At 35.9% G+C, this 17,476-nt stretch overlaps 1 protein-coding gene across 2 annotated transcripts; it reads right to left on the bottom strand.

The window, feature by feature from the left end:
- Nucleotides 1-827: 827 nt before the first annotated feature.
- LOC113333538 (B3 domain-containing transcription factor ABI3-like) lies at nucleotides 828-5,138 on the bottom strand. Of its 2 annotated transcripts, XM_026579972.1 has the most exons (7): nucleotides 4,974-5,138; nucleotides 2,632-4,610; nucleotides 2,437-2,532; nucleotides 2,248-2,348; nucleotides 2,118-2,164; nucleotides 1,415-1,491; nucleotides 828-1,314 (listed from the first exon to the last, which is right to left on the bottom strand). In XM_026579972.1, the coding sequence occupies exons 2-7, from the start codon at nucleotides 4,504-4,506 to the stop codon at nucleotides 1,174-1,176; spliced, it is 2,337 nt and encodes a 778-aa protein (XP_026435757.1). In that variant the 5' UTR covers nucleotides 4,507-4,610; nucleotides 4,974-5,138; the 3' UTR covers nucleotides 828-1,173. The 2 variants fall into 2 exon arrangements, with proteins under 2 accessions (XP_026435757.1, XP_026435756.1); XM_026579971.1 differs by having other exon boundaries at nucleotides 2,632-5,138.
- Between the last annotated feature and the right edge of the window lie 12,338 nt (nucleotides 5,139-17,476).

Below are 17,476 nucleotides of genomic sequence, written 5' to 3' on the forward strand. Positions count from 1 at the left end.
TTTATGATTCACCATTAATATCGTTACATGAGTTGAATGCCTATTTAGTGGAGTCGCGAATCGATTGAGTTTACTTTCATCTCTATTGCTAGATTAGAGTTTATTAATTATATGCAGAAGTGATAAATTTCTGATTGCAAGTAACATAATTCTGAATATTGCTTGTAGTGATACATCCTAGTAGTCACAAGTGGATCATAATCTTTGTTAAATCGGATTAGTGCTTTTACACGTTCGATTGCTTTGATTGGCCTGATTTCATAGAACTTAATGCATCTAGGGAATTAAATTTGATTAGTGTTTTTACACGCTAGGTCGTTCTCTTAGATAGAACTCATACTCGCATCTTTTAATGTGTTTGTGGATGATAAAAGGAAAATAGCGGGATGCTCTTACGATCAAGGTATCCTAGGACTTTTGATTAAGTTAAAATTAAAAATCAATTCTAATTATTGTTAAGAAACATGTTTACGAATGAAGATGAATCCTTGAACAATATTTCATCTATTTGATTTGTTTACTTTTATTTTAGATTATAAAAATCAGAAAATCCTCCCATCATTTTATATGGGAAACCGAAACATATCGACAACCCAAAACCTCTACGTGGGAAACGATCCTTTCTTGCCCTTGCTATATCTTTATGTTTTGAGTAGTGAGAAAGTAACTTATTTTTGACGCAGCGATCAATGGTGGTTTTGCTCACACCTACAAACCCGATTATATATATGTGTTACTTCCTGTGAGGTGAATGTAAGAAATCATTCACTTTCACTGAAAGACAAATTTAAACAGTTCATACATGATCTAATAATTAACCAGTGTACATATGCTATTGTGATTACGGTCATGATGGAAAAGAAAAAGATGGCTAGATAGTCAACAAGAAATTAATACTTAAACATGCACATAATTAATTACCCTAAACTTTAAACCCTAGGCATATCTTGAGTTTGCTAGAGTTATGCAGGACACATCCCAGCAAAGGGAAGCTAATTATATATGAAAGATTCTATTTACTGTCATCTAGAAAGTGTGAAACGCCATTTTTTCTTCATCTCCCTCACTGTACGATATCTACACTATATATACTAGACATACAAAATGCACGAGATTGACGAAGAGAAATCAAGCATGTATGTTGTGGTGATCAGTCTACTGGATATCCAAATCCTAAGCAACAGCTTGCTTGATCATGGATGCAGAAGGCCCCTCACACATTGGGGAGTTTGCATGGAGGTTCCTATTAGCCTTCGCTGATTTCTTCGCTTCAGATTTAGACCCTGGTTGTCTTACTTTCACACCTCGAATCATCTGTCAAGTTAAAAAATATAGATTTAGAATTAATTATACTCTACAAAAACATGGTACAATTCGTTGGTCAACGAGACAGAATAAGCTATAAGGGATATACAAATTTGCCGCATTTGATGTCGGAGTAGATAACAATGAAATCCCCTTCTTGCAGGCCATTGGAACGCACAAAATCCCCTGTATGAAAATACAATTATGAATCTGCTAATAGAAAAATTCATTATTGTTTTTTCTGCTCTACACGGTCAGCTCATGGAGGAGGTTGGTGGCAAAAAGAAGGTTATTTAATAGGGGTATACCACACTACATTCTACTACCACAGGCTCTCCTGTGTCGCAAAACGATTCATTGGGTGTTGTCCTTATTTTCGCGGTTGTATTCTTTTACTACAAAATGACTCATATAATGGCTTAGAGCTTGGTTTGTATTCTTTTACTACAAAATGACTCATACAATGGGTCTTATACTATTACCGTAATGGGTCTTATCTTCAAAAGTAATGGGTCTCATCTTCAAAAAGTATATGAAGGATGGACTCATATACTAGTATACAAGAACTAAAACTTCCGCATCCCAAATGCATGTAAAACCTAAATCTCTTCAATTAACCATTACCTCAATCTTTGACCAAAAAACTACTACACTAGATAATCAAAAACTTAACATAAGATTGTCCTGAATTCTAGGTCAGATCCAATAAAAAAGTGATGCCAATTTATAGTAAGTGACAAAAATTCATACCGGAAAACAGGTGCAGGAAAATCTAGCATACTACATGAAGCAAACAGAAAAATAGAACTTACCTGTGTTTTCTAGGAGATACATCCTACTCTTGTTGTTTGGCCAAAATCTGAAAACCAGAATGCAATCCACAGTTAGAAGGAAAATAAATAGAAAAACTTAATAAAGACGAATTTGTTAATTAATACATACCTGTAGCGCATGTTCCACACACGTGATGTTCCGATATCTTCCATAGCGATTGAGATCCCATCTCTTGCTTCAAGTTCCGGTAGATACTTTTCAGCTTCTTTCTAGTACATTTGATATAAACAACAAACCAAATATAAAATTAAATTCCACTATAAACATGCACATTTTGATAGAATGGAGATGTTATACCTTTGGGAGAACAATCCTCCAGAGGTTACCAACGTCACTTTGTTTCAAAACTTTTTGAAGTAGAAACTTCAAGTTCTTCTCAGCAGGTTTACAACCCTAGAAATGAAACACAATTAATATAAACCATTGTCGATACATGCATGGTAAATGGTTTCTAAACGAAGAAATAACCAAAGGACAGTACAAAAACCATACTTGGCGTCGGTTTTCCATATTGATATGTTTGTGATAATTAGGAGGAGACTGCGTGGGTTGCAGTGGTGGATCTACAGTTAGTGACGGACCTTCCGAAACCATCATCATCGGGGACAACGAACCACAAACAGTTGTGGGTGGCGGTGGAGACGGAGACCAAAATACCCAATTAGCTGAATTATTCAAAGTTTGATGATGAGTTGTTGTGTCATTCAAAACCCTAGTTTGTTGTAGGTCCGTTGTTTGGTGATTGTTTTGAGCATGTCTCTGATGATGAGAAAAAATCTTCCTTTGTCTAGCCATTCTTTTCTTTCTTGCTTCTTTGGTTGCTGAAGAACCTAACCTAATTAATGATCCATCACTAGTAGTGGTATTACTGCCCTGAAACATTTGATGACATGATTGATACTGATTTTGATGGTAGTTCGAGAAAGATCTCGACAGAGGTGGAGGTGGCGGTGGTTGTTGAAGATGATGAGCATGAGGATCTTGATGATGATTCGAAGCACTGTAGGGATGAGAAGAGAGTGAGAAATGATGTGTTGGTGTTGGTGGCTGATGATGCCGCCAATTTTGAAGATGGGAAGATGCATCAAACATGTAGTCCGCTGAAGATGGGTTAGGACTTTGATTGAAATGTGGAACGAGCACAAGAGGATCTCCATTGATGAAATTATGCATGGGTGGTGGAGGAGGCGGTGGTGGATAAACTGCAAGTCCCGATGTCATTGTATCAGACACATAAGTTGATGGAGGTACTACTGGTGGTGGATTTCGTGAGACATTCCATGGATTAGCAGTTGGTACAAAACAAGCAGGATTAGATTCAGGAGGAGTGAATGAACTAAACTCATGAGAATTAGGGTTAAGATTTTGATGCTGTTGCTGACTGCTGTAAGAAGGAAAAGATGAAGCCTGGCCTTCTTTCAATCTTTTCTTTTGAAGATGATTGTTTTGAACCCATTCAAGTATTAGTTTTAACAGCTGTTTCATTCCTTCTTTTCCTCCACCAAGTCTCTTAGCTGCACATTCAATTGTAGATCTTTTAAGTTTAATACTTCTCAAATCTTCAGCGGAGATTGTTTCTTTGTTTGACTTTAGCCATTCCAAGAAAACCAAAGCAAGATCTTCAGATGGCTTATTGTTCTTCTTTTGATCACCATCGTTATCATTATCATCGGTTTCTCTGTCCACCAAACACTTCTGATCTTCTTTGGGTTGATGAAACCCTTCTTCTTCTTCATAAGGAAATAAACAAGAGGGGTCCCAAATATCATCAGTATCAAACAAACCTATTTCACCAAAACCTTCCATAACATCCATGCAGTCCCCAGATTCTAATCTATTAAGCTCATCTTGTTGAATCTCCATTGAATCAGTAGTAGATAATAAGTTACCATAACGATTTTCATGATATTCTTGGTTTTTAGTTTTCTCATCAACAGCACTACGTTCTTTATGATCCGACTTACCAACTGCCCAAGAAGCCGATGAAGATGCTGAAGATGTAGCTGATGATGATGGAAATGAATTATTCCTGCATGTAACTGATCCATGGTGCTGACGTTGACTCACAGAAGAAGTTGGTGGTGGTGCAGAAGAAGAACAACAAGATTTAGAAGATGAGGATGGAGATGAAATGCACGGGAAATCAGGTAAATGTGGAAAATCTCCGTAAGACATTAACGTATCATCCACATGCAACAGATCTTCGGCACCTATAACCTCATCTTCCCAATCCATCGTATTTTCATAGTTATTACTGGGATTTATTTGTTCATACATATCTCTTCTTCTTCGTCTATCATCTTCATCATGTTTTTCCTCATTCTCTTGATGATTTTGTTCAGTACCATCTCCATGCATGGTCTTCATCAACACCGATTGTTGTAGAGAAGGTGTTTTTTAAGTGGGACCCTAATATGGTTTATATTCTAGAGAAACTAGTGGTACTAGTACGGATGGATGAAATGAGACCTCTGAAAGAAAGAAAGAGAAATACACAAGACACTCAATATCTCCAAAGATTAGGGTTTGTTTGTGATTAAGGAAGCAAGAAAATTAAGAAGAATAAAAAGGAAACAACATAAACCATCTGGTTACTATCACAATGAAAGTGACCGTCTTATCTATCTCTATAAATCTACTTTCTCTTCTCTTCTATATTTTTATTTTAAGCAACACAACTACAACTTGCAATTATAAAACATAAATTTGAATATATATGTATCCAAATAACTAAGCAAGAGCAATAGAGAAGAAAATTTGTATTAAATATGGATCTAAATGCAAAATGAAAATAAAAACACCTAATGAGATCTTCTCCTAAACATCTTTCATACCACAAATAATTTCACTTTCTCTGCCCCTTCTCTTCCTCCTCTTCTTCTCCTCCTCCCCTTTGTTTTATCTTGTTTCTTATGTGTCTAGTTTTGCTTTGGTCCAGGATAAGTACAAATAGTTTTTGTTGGTTTATTATTTACTCTCAATTCAGAAAGAGAAAGAGAAAGAGAGTTAGAAACGACTAATAAGTTAGAGAGAGACAGAGAAAAAGTAAAAGTAAAAGGAGTAATGGGTGGAGAGAAAACGAAACCTCGTGCTACTGTTTTCTCGGTTCCTCTCTCCGGATTGTGCGCCATTTAGCCATACGTTAGCATCTAAATGGTTAGCAGAAGCGGTGCACCAGTTTTTAAATTATTACATAATAGACCAAGGCTCAGCTATTGCTTGTTTTTTTGATAAATGCATATTACCAAAAATAAATAAATTATAGTTCGCCTAGTTTCGTATACGAGTATAACAGATAAAGATACGGATTAATCACTTGCACTTTTGGAATTTGGACTTGAGCCAAAAGGGGCAATTGCTAACAAGTACTTCCTTCATGTGTTGTGTTGTTACAGCTCAATATCATATCGATTTTGTTTTCCAGAACGAGTTATCCAGTAGAACTTCTCCCTTCTCTTTTAATCCAATTACTATAACTCATTTGTGTATCCTATATTTTTAGGAATATAATTGAAAATCAAACTAGAATATATATAACATATCTAAAAATCCGTGCCTTAAAATTTTACGAATTTTATCTCGTTTGAAAGTTTTTAAATGAATATACGCAACGAGTACAAACAACAATATAAAATTTAGAGTTTTTACGAAAAATTCGGAGGTGTTTATCTTTTTAGGTACAATTTTGAAAATTGAATGCATAGCCATTATGCAAACCACCACAAAGGATATATAATACATTAGGCACAATTTTGGTTTATGCATCAACTAATTTCTTTTGAAACCAATAAAACGATGTACTCCCTCCGTTTTACGAAAAGTGATACTTTCACTTTAGGCACAATTTTCGAAAATTCAATGCATAGTCATTATGCAAACCACCACAAAGGATGCATAACCCATTATGCCACCATATTTTGGTTTATGCATCAATTAATTTTTCATTTCAGGAACAATGACACTTTCACTCCATTTAAGAAAGATACTTTCACTTTTTCAATTTGGCCTACTTTTAGGCGAAAATGAAACTACGAAAGTATCACTTTTCATAATATAAAAAGGTACACATAGAGGATATAAAATTTTAAGCTCAGTATATGTTCAATGTATTTGTAATTGTACCAGATGATGTACATATATTTTTATTGCTACGTACACAAATAAATGTATGTACCTAAGAACTTGTTATTTTTTTTTGATAGAATTTTTCTTTTTTATTACTGGCTGACGTTTTGGTCCCCAGAGAGGAGATTACAAATTTCAGGATCAAAATCACTGAAAATTTCAGCTGATATTCTAGTCTCTCTAGCTGACCTAGCAATAGGATTTGCTACCTGATTGTCATTTCGACTTCCATAATCAAAAGTGCATAGAATGAAAGAAGAACTTAAATGTTTTATCTCTTTTATTAGATTCCTATTTTCCCACTGGATGAGAAGTGAATGACCATTTATGATTGTATCACAAGTTTTGCATCTGCCTCTATCTGGATTCTTGTATGATTCAAACTTTTTGCCCATAATAACGCCTCACGAATAGCCATACACTCAACAACCTCTGGACTTAGATCTCCATTTCCATAGGTTCCTTTTGTGCCAATGCATTGACCTGTAGAAATACGCAGCACAATGCCATTGCCAAATTGGTTAAGTATCTTCATCAAAAGAACCATCTATATTGAATTTCAATATGTTTTCTGGAGGAGGTTTCCATCTAGATATCCGAGAGGTTGTTAACACATTGGCATAAAATTCATGCATATGAGATGCAAGATGATAATGAATTTTACGTATTGAAGTGAAAGGGTTAAGAGTAACTCCCTGAAATACCACATCAAACGGTCTTTCCATATTATCCATGCTCCAATCATCAGGGTATAAATCCATTTTTCATCCTTAGTTTGATTATACTGAGTAAACCAACTTGTTACCCATTCTGATACAATACTGCAGTTTGCTCTGACTGAGTCTATGTTGATGTTGATACCCCTCCAGACTGCTCTGGCATGTCTGCATTTAAGAAGGATATGTTCTATTGTTTCTTCATTGTGGCCACAAATATCACAGTTTACTTCAAGATTGCTGTTGTACATTGCTCTCTTGTATTTAGAAGAATGCTTTTCCATGCAAAAAGTTTAATCCTTTGTGCAGCTTTGCATTTCCAGAGTGTTTTCCAGACTTTTCTATCTATTATTCTTCCTTCTACCTGTACTTCTTTATCATTGTAAGATAGCAGTTTGTAAGTGCTTTTGACAGAGAAAACACCATCTTTAGCAGGCATCCAAATCATGTTATCTTCTTTGTTGATATCTATAAAGAGAGCTTGGATTTTAAGAGCAGTGTAAGCATGAAATAAGAAATCAATTAGTTGATTGTTCCATTGAGCTGATTCAGGTATCATTAACTCATCCACAGATTCATAAAATCTATAATGTTCATTTTGAGGTGAGAGTGGATGAAGCATACCAGGAATCCATTTGTCTCTCCAGATTTTTGTTTTCCTCCCATTATTAATTTTCATGAAGAAATTTTGCTGCACAATCTCTAGACCTTTTGAGATTCCATTCCAAACATAAGAACAATCTTTTGTTGTCATAGGTTGATGAAGTAAATCCCCATTTTTGAAATATTTGCTTGAAGAGTTCTTGCCATTAGAGTGTCAGATTCACTACAAATTCTCCATGCCAATTTGGTGAGGAGGGCCAAATTCAGCTTTTCTAGGTCTCTGAAAGCAATGCCACCCATTTCAGTGGGCCTACATATATTCATCCATGCTGTTGAATTATGTCCCCTGCTAGAATGATGGCCCCAAAAGAATTTTCTCTCAATGGTAGTCAGCTGTTGTAGAAGAGTATAAGGTAATTTAAAAGTTCCAATTTGATATATGGGGACACCATTGAGGACATGCTTAATCATTGTACCTCTACCCGCCTGTGAAAGAGAGGTAGAAGACCATGTGTTGAATCTGCTCTCAAAATTCTCCTTAATTCTTTTGAATGATTCTTGCTTTGAGTGCCCAATAATAAATGGAGAACCTAAGTACTTCTCTTTAGAGTTCATGCTTTTGACTCCTAGTATTTTCTTTATTGTATTTGCAACCTCTGGCTTGGTTTTCTTGCTGAAGTATACTGAACTTTTCTTAAAGTTGATGACTTGTCCTGATTGAGAGCTAAAGTTTTGAAGTAGCTCCAATAAGTTGTTGACTGTGGTGACATTTTCTTGAGTAAAGATCAAGCAATCATCTGCAAAAAGTAGATGATTAATGGTTGGTGCTAACGCAGCCACTTTAATTCCTTTGATTTTGGTATCTTCTTGTGCTGCAATGAGTTGTCTTGAGAGAAATTTCATGGAAAGAATAAATAGGTAAGGTGACAAGGGATCACCCTGCCTGATGCCTCTTTTTGGTGTGAAAGCTTCACAAGGAGACCCATTAAGCATCACTGAAAGCTGGGTTGTGCTGATGCATTGATGTATAAGATCACAAAAATCATCATTAAAACCAAAATAAGAAAGAACTTTGATTAAGAAAGACCATTCCAACCTGTCAAAGGCCTTTGACATGTCTAACTTAAGTGCCATCCATCCATTCTATCCTTTTTTTTCTTCCTTGAATGAATAATCTCTTGAGCAAGAACTGTATTGTCACTGATGAGTCTCCCTGAAACATAAGCAGCCTGATAAGGCGAGATACGTTTCTCCATCACTGGCTTCAATCTGTTGACAAGAACTTTAGAGACAATTTTATAAGAAGTGTTACATATGCCAATTGGCCTATAGTCAACTGCACTTATACACTTTTTCTTCTTTGGAATTAAAGAGATATATGTCTTATTTATCTGCTTCAGGATGTATTTAGTCTCAAATAACTTCTTTACCATGTTGCAAACATCTTCACCAATTGTTGTCTATTGACTTTTGTAGAAGCCAGCTTGAAATCCTTCTGGTCCTGGAGAGCTCCAACTTTCCATACTTTTGAGTGTGGAAAATATCTCTTCAATGTTTGGAATTCTGGTGAGAGTAGCATTCTGCTCTGCAGTGATAATAGAAGGAATGATGGAATAAAAGGTGTCTTCAATTACTGGATTACTAGTTGTACTAATGCTCTTGAAATGATGAGTCAGATGTTGTGCTATTTGCTCCCTTGTTTGAAGCCAAATATTGTTATGATATTGAATAGCATCTATATTGTTTCTTGCTCTTCTTTTGTTGACCTTTGTGTGGAAGTACTTACTGTTGGTATCCATATCTGTAATGAAATGAGCCCTTGCCTTTTGCTGATAAAATTCTGATTTGATTTTGTGCCACTTGCTGAGATCATTGTTGATTCTGATAATTTCACCTTCAATATTACTACTTTGAGGAAGTTCTTGAAGTTGATTGAGTTTTTTTTTGCAGGTTATTCACCTTGTCGTTGATGTCACCAAAGTGCTCCTTATTCCATAAGGAGAGATCTTTTCTGGTTGTTGATAATTTAGTAACCAGCTGATAACCAGGAGAGCCAGTAACATTGGTTTTCAGGCATTATTAATGACTACAGAACAAGTATCATCATTAAGACAAGTGAGAAAGAATTTAAAAGGCTTCCAGCAATTTGGGATGGTTGTATCAGTGTCTAGCATTATTGGGCTGTGATCACTACCTAGTTGTGTAAGATGCAGTAATCTAGTGGTAGCGAAATTAAGATTCCATCCACCATTAGCTAAGGCCATATCAATTCTAGATTTAATAGTACCATTTCCCATATTATTATTACTCCAGGTATAGTTTTTTCCTACAAAGCTGATCGGTTGTCAACCGTCAAATATAATTTCACTTTCTTACTTAACTACAATAATATAGTAAGTGGTAGGAAAGAGTTCCTATCCACAGAGAGGCTTTTCTTGTTATGTAATTTTCAGTTTCTAAGATAACCAAGGGGGATTTTTGTTTTAGCAAATAAAGTAAAGTAAAGCAAAGCAAATAGTTGGAATAATCAATATGGAGAAGATATTGGTCATGGGATAGTATCATTCACAAACATGTATTTTCATCAATGACTAGAATTGATATTTTAATCTCTCATCTGTTAAAAGTCCTAGGATACCTTGATCGCAAGAATATCCCGCTAATTCCCTAATTTCATCACAACCACATTAAAAGATGCATATGTGAATTCTTCCTACAAAGCAACCCAAAGTGTAAAAGCACAATTAAGTTTAACTCCCTAAAAAGCTTTAAGATTTATGGAATAAGACTAATCAAAGCAATCAAACGTGTAAAAGCACTAATTCGATTTAACCAAGGTTATGATTCATATGTGACTAGTAGGATATATCACTACAAGAAATAATCACAATTATGCTACTTGAAATCAGGGACAAACAACTTTTTCGTATTGAAACCCTAATATAGCTCTAGATATGAATGCAAATCGGATTGATTCCGGACTCAACCAATCAAACAATCAAATCTTATAACACTATTAACCATGAATCATAAACAATAAAGTATTGAGACAAAACTAATCCATAGATTCAAATAACATGCTTGAGAAATCAACTTTTATCCCATAACCAATAGTTGTATTTAGTTACTCATAATAATGGAGTTCATCATAATCATAAAATGATACGTGTTTTTTTTTTTCAAAGCTCTCTCTTTAATGATACGTGTTAAAATGATACGTGTTCATCATAATAATGGAGTTCATCATAATAGTTGTATTTAGTTACTCATAATAACTAGCTCTCTCTTTTTATTTTCATAAAATGATACGTGTTGCAAACCTTAGAAGAAGTTCTCTTCAAAGCTCCAGGTATAAAATGATACGTGTTTTTTTTTTCAAAGTTGTAGAAAGCTCTCTCTTTTTGTAGTTTTTCTCCCTTCCAAAACTAGATCAAGACTCCAAAGCCCATTAGATGAAAATCCACGTGGCCCAAAAGTGAGATAAACCCATGTAGAAACTCTGCCAAATCGTCGCTGAAAAGTGGCCGGAGAGTCGCCGGAAATTGGGTTCAGGTGACCGGTAAAGGAAAATCGGCCGGTCAACTGAGTCGACTCAGTCAAAATCACTGAGTCAACCCAGTTAGAATCGGGTTAAGTATGAGTCAGCTCAGAGTCAGCTAACTAGCCTGACTGACAAAGCTAATTGGCCTTGGCCTATGCCATTTGCCTTGATTTTTTCTGTCGCGCCATCATGGTGCAGTACTGCTTGCAACCCATTGCATCAGACTTGCACACCTCCCTTTTTCTCCAACCTGCACCTTCTTGCAACCCTTTAGCTCATAGCAACAACCTCACCTGAGCCACTGCTGCACTGTAATCAAAGACCTGCCCTATACATGCATCTAAGCTTCTTCTCCATTTCACCAGAACCATCTGCATAGCTACTCCATCAACCAAAACCATCTGCATAGCTACTCCATCAACCAGAACCATCTGCATAGCAACAACTTGCTTACAGTCACCAACATAAGCTCTGCATCACTTCCAACTTCATCTGCTGCTTCACCATAATCTTTAACCAACTGACAAGCCATTTCAATTCACCATTTCACTGAGTCTTGCACTGCAACATCAACTGCAGCTGCATATCATCTCCCTGCAGCAGCAATATTACTTCCTCCTGCATCTGCTACCACTATCAATTCCAACCCATCTCTACTCATCTGAATCAATCACAATACCACTTTCACCTTCCTCCAATTCTACAGCCAGGCTTTTGCAACAACCACCAACCCAGAAAACCCAAGGCTACAGCTAGTACATCACCAGCTCTTCATTCTTTGAATCTCAGTTATCCCCAAGTCATCCAATTCAACCCTAGTCTTCAACATCTTTCACCAGGAATCCAACCAATATCAGACCACGGCAGCAACACAATTGCAATCTCCTGTGAACCCAGATTCGATCCATCCCTCAAATTAATCAAATCAACAACACATCTCCAATTTCTATTCACGGATGCAATTCTCAGCCAAACTTGAAATCACAAGAGACCCATTCTTTGATTCTTCTCGTTCTTCATTTCCGCTTCCTCAATTTCTGTATAACCCTAACTCAGTTCAATTCCAGTTCGTTCAGCAAACCCATTTTCTACTTCTCTCGATCTGAAACTTCAAGGAACCCTAATTAGATTTTGGGGAAGAACAGAATGGATTTCGAATCCCTAATCTTCTCATCTTCTCTTCTTCATTTGATCTTTCTCACCAGCAGACAATTGATTCTTCAAAATCTCCATCACTTTCTACCAGAGGCTATGCCGCCGTGGACTCTCGGTGTTGGAACCCAAATGATTGAAAAATGAATTCTCATCTGAATTCTAGGGTATGTGTAATAATTTAGACTGGATATAGCCACCCAGGTCTCATAGATAAGGGGTAACCCCATTTATTTGGCCTGTCAGTTGCGCAGAACTGATGGTTCATTCTTCCGCTTCTTCGCCGCGTAGCTCCAACTACCACTCGCCTGTGAATTGACGATTCTTCCCTTTGTGCTCCAAAAGTATGCTTTGTCTCCTTCCTTGAATTCTTTCACCGACAACATCCGCCTCTTACTTCTCAGATTCACTTTTTCTCTTCAATTTCAATTCATCACTAAAGCAGTCGTGCTTTTCGGAAAAAAAATTGCATCACTAAAGCCGACATACTTTTTAGAAAGAGATGAAGAAATAAAAGCAAACAATGAGAAATAATCCGCCTCCACAGCATTTGCACCTTTTTGCTCCAAATGGACACTTTCTTCTTCTTTTGCTTCGAATGACTCCAAAGTACCTAAATACTCAAAAGCAACCATAAGATACATAATTTACAAGAAAAGTAGCAAAGAAAGCATAAATACTAGATATAAAATTAGGTGTTTTAGACACCTATCAAAAGCCTATATTATCTAAGCCACTATTGGAAACTATACTATTCACCCAACTATCAAAATAAGAAATATTGCCTGTGTCACTATCAGATAAGTGAAAGTTTCGGTCCCCTAGAACTACCCAAGGATTTCTGTTATTTTCACTAATATGTTGAATATAACTCCATTATTTTTTCTTTTTTATTGTAGTTGGAAAAGCCATACATATAAGTTAAAAGAAACTCTGGCTTACTAGGATCAGATTGGACTATAGCATTAAACATATTGTAATGGGTATCAACAATGTCACACAAAAAACCATTCTTCCATAAAAGAACTAGACCTCCATACAAGCCTTCAGGTTCAATCTATCTCCAATTGGGGTATTGGTATTGTTTTAAGAGAGGTTCACACTTGTTTCTGCTTATTTTTGTTTCACACAGGAATATAATATCAGGGGTTTGAGCTCTAATAAGGTCACTTAAATGGTTTCTAGTAGAGACATTTTTAAAACCTTGGACATTCCAAGAAAGGATTTTCATGCTTGTGAAAGGTGAAAGAATGCAGACAGCTAACAAAATAAGAGAAGACTTAAGATGCTTAGTATGCAAGGATTTTAAGATACTAATATATGAGGATGTAGCAAAGTAAAGGTAAAAGTAATTTGAAATAGGATGTGACAGTAAAAAGGTGAAAAAAATAAGTGTGTATACCTGATTTTCCTTATCAACATATACTGTTTGGTTATCTCCAGTGATGACCCTATGAGCTACTGAGGAATCTGCATTAGGAGTCATTATGGTACTGGCGGATTTAGGATTCTGATCTGCTTCCCCACTTTCTTCAGCTCTTTGTCTTTTTCCAAGTCTATTCTCTTTCTCATTCTTACTTCATGTTGCCTTAGCAAGAAGGAAGTCTAGGTTAACTGCTACACCACTTTTAGGAGGTACAAATACTGCAGTCTTCACTATGGCATTGATGTTCTTTTTGGAGATAGGAGCCTTGCTTGTAGAGGTGATTGCAATACTCTTCCTTACATTATTCATATTTCCAAAGAAGTAAGGTTTTTCATGAGCTTTTTCTAGGAAATTTTTGCTTCCTTGCAAGCAACCTGACAGTGCTTGATTACATAACATTCTTTGCAGATGCCACTTGGTTGCCTCTCATAAAAAAAATTATCCAGCGTGAGAGACCAGCATTAGTGACAGCTTTCATTACCCTTCTCAATGGGTTTGTCAGATCTATGTTGACACAAACTTTGACAGGCTCATTCCCAATAGGGATTGCATCCTTGGGTTCGATAGCAATGACTTGACCCATTAGCTCTCCAATTTTTGTCACTGCAGCTACATTCATGTGCTCAAGCATCTAGTATATTAGATGCATCCAAAATTGCTGAAAACCCCAATGCTTCTCAGTGTATATTATGCCAGGAATGTAATCATGAACCACTAGAAGATTCTTATTGATACTCCATGGTATTTCATTGATGACTGTATTTAGTAAACTCCAATTACTGAACTTGAAAATCATGATATTAGGATCAGTTTCAATGATTCTTACATCTTCTTTCTTCATAAAAGGCCAAGTAAAGCCAAGATGCTTTGAGACTGTGTCAACTTTCATTCTACCTTCTGTGATGATTTTTCCAATTGCACTTGCTTCCCACTTTGTTTCTTCATCTCCTTCCTTATCTCCTTCTTGTGAGAAGTCTGCTATTTTAGAAGTATCTCCTAGATCAAGAACTGCTTGCTTGAACTTGTTAACCAGATCTCCCACTTGAGAAGAGCTCTCTCCTTCCATCTCGGTGATACACAAAGTTTTGTTTCTGAATATTGACTCTTGGTTTGGTGCAGATATACACTACAGCAAAACACACGTTTAGTGACAAAATTTTATGTGACCAATAAAATTTTGTCTACAAAACTAGTGTTTAGGGAGGAATATTTGCTTGGTCACCATATATATTTTTTTCGCGACAAACGATAAATTTTGTCTTTAAAGTTGTCACTGAAAATTTTTGTGACCAAATATAGTGACCAGTCATGTCTCCGCCTTAAATTTTTTTTTTTTTTTGTGACAAAATACAGTAACCAATCCTGTCTCCGTCTCTAAATATTTCTTTGTGAGGAATTATTTCGGTCGTCGAATTGGTTTCTAGCGACGAAGGTAAAATACAGTCTCCAAATATCTTATTGCCAACAATTCGAATCTTTGGTCCCTGAATGTATCTTATGCTGACAAAACTAGCTTGTTGCCGAAATGATTGCATGTCAAATGAGGATTTTGCCGTTAGAACTATTAATATGCGAACAAAATTGTAGTCACAAAAAGAACATTTTCTAATGACGGGAAAAAAAATTGGTCCCTAAAATTATTATCGCTAACAACGTTTAACTTTTGTCCCAATATCTATTTATGCTGACAAAAAATGATTCGTCTGTAGCGTCTTCAAACCAACCACATCCACCCTACAAGCACACTTTACCTCCCAGCAATCAAAAAGCCATCCCTATGAGTTATCTATAATCCAGTCCTAGATTTTTATCTGGAGAACAGCCGTAATAAACATCTAATCCCCTGCCAATCTGACTATTTTGATCATTTTAAGAGCGTCAATTTGGAAGAGTGGCACCAGATAAATTAATATAGCCAATTTAGTAATGCCAAGTAATGCCATGGAGCTATCCCCCATCCACCTCCTGAAAACATTACTTCATGTAGACTTCCAAGAAAATTTCAAGAAAGCATATCATTTTACCTGGGAAGAATGTCCGTAAATAACTAAAACTTGGACAATACAGAAAAAGGTGCATTCAACAAAAAACTTCTAACAATGTTGTCGACTACAAATCTAGAGAATACTATCATGCATTATTACAGAAAATACTGGATATAAAATTTCGCTCTAAGGTTCAGTAGACCAGTCCGCTAACACAAATGAAAGATGTACACAATAAAGACCAATAAAATATCCAAACAAGTATTTCAAACTTTCAAGGAGGGATGTATCGAATTGATGACGATGAAGTAGTTGGCTAAACTCATTAGCCTAGCATAAGTTGGAACTAAATAAATTCTGTAGTACAACTGTGGATGCTAATTTTCTATACAAATACCCTGCACCTACAACTATGGATGCTACTATTCTATAAAAAGTTTGTGCACCAACTTGTCAAATTCTGTTTGCACAAGAAAATGACTTTACTAAAATCTTCACCAAATCCTCAAATACATTTAGTCCAATAAAACAAAAACACGTAAGATTAAGTGATTAACATACACACATATGTTGTTATCTTACGGTGTGAGTTAGAGATTCTAACTTGGCTGGACAATGGTTATAAACGGGAAAGAACCAACTCAGCAACAGCCACCCAAGTGGTTATTACATTTCATTTTGTACGCATGAGTTGGGGGGGAACTCTATTATGGTATGCAAGGTACTTGTGAGAGTGAAAATGAAACCGGAACAATTATTGAAGATGACAAATTAGGTCTAGGTCTCATTTGAGCCACTATTGGTCCTGCATTGGATGTTAATAGCCTAGAGACCTGAAGTGTTGGTTACCCTCTTGTATTGAATTGTACAAGGCAGATCATGTTGTTTTATTTTGAGTTGCAAGGTTACTATATTCTTTTGAACAACACTACTACAGAAATAAAATGGTCATGCGAAAAAGAAAAAAAAACACCTGTTAGAATAATCACAACCATACAAAGCACATATAAGTTGAAACAGGTACACACACAATCTTGATGATCCATTAAACAAGTTGTGAATGTTAGATTCTCATATAATCTAACGGGATAGTTAAAGTATTCTCTGCCAAAGTAATTCTATCATGGACTAACAACTAAACTTATCGGTAGTAGACAAACCAAAACATGTTTACGAAACAAGCTGGTCTCCAAGAATCTACCGTCTTTCTCCAAAGAGCAACACCCCCTTTGCATAACTAGTAATGGCCGGAAATACATGGATGCTTCAAGATAAGGAAAGAAAAATAGCTAAAGCATCAGAAAACTACGTCTCAGTAATCCAAACAAATATCATTTTAGAAAAATCATGAAATCCATACCAAAAGTAGAGACCCGAGACGAAAACCATGAATGAGGTTATATACATTATTCCTTCACTTTAAAGGGAATAATCAATCAGAACCCCATTAGAAAGTAATTTTCCTTTCTTGATTACATTGATGAGAAACCCATCAACAAACCATACTCCAGTTAAAAATAATAAAATCCAAACATTGTAAAATTTAAGTCACAAAATTTGACATCTTTAGAAAAGGCTCACGGATGTAAGTAAAAGTATAAAAAAGAAAAAACAAGATCTGAAACATCAGGTTTACGCCACCAAGTAAACAGGGAGGTGAGTTTTAAACCATTAGGGAAGCTTAAATAGATTCATTGAAGAAGAACCCGTCAAGCAATCAATCACAACACCATTGGAAACAGTAAGGGGTTTAAAAGCAAAAACAAGGAAAACTCGATTGTGAAGTATT

Source organism: Papaver somniferum, unplaced genomic scaffold, assembly GCF_003573695.1.
Source record: "Papaver somniferum cultivar HN1 unplaced genomic scaffold, ASM357369v1 unplaced-scaffold_133, whole genome shotgun sequence".
NCBI classification, from domain to species: Eukaryota; Viridiplantae; Streptophyta; class Magnoliopsida; order Ranunculales; family Papaveraceae; genus Papaver; species Papaver somniferum.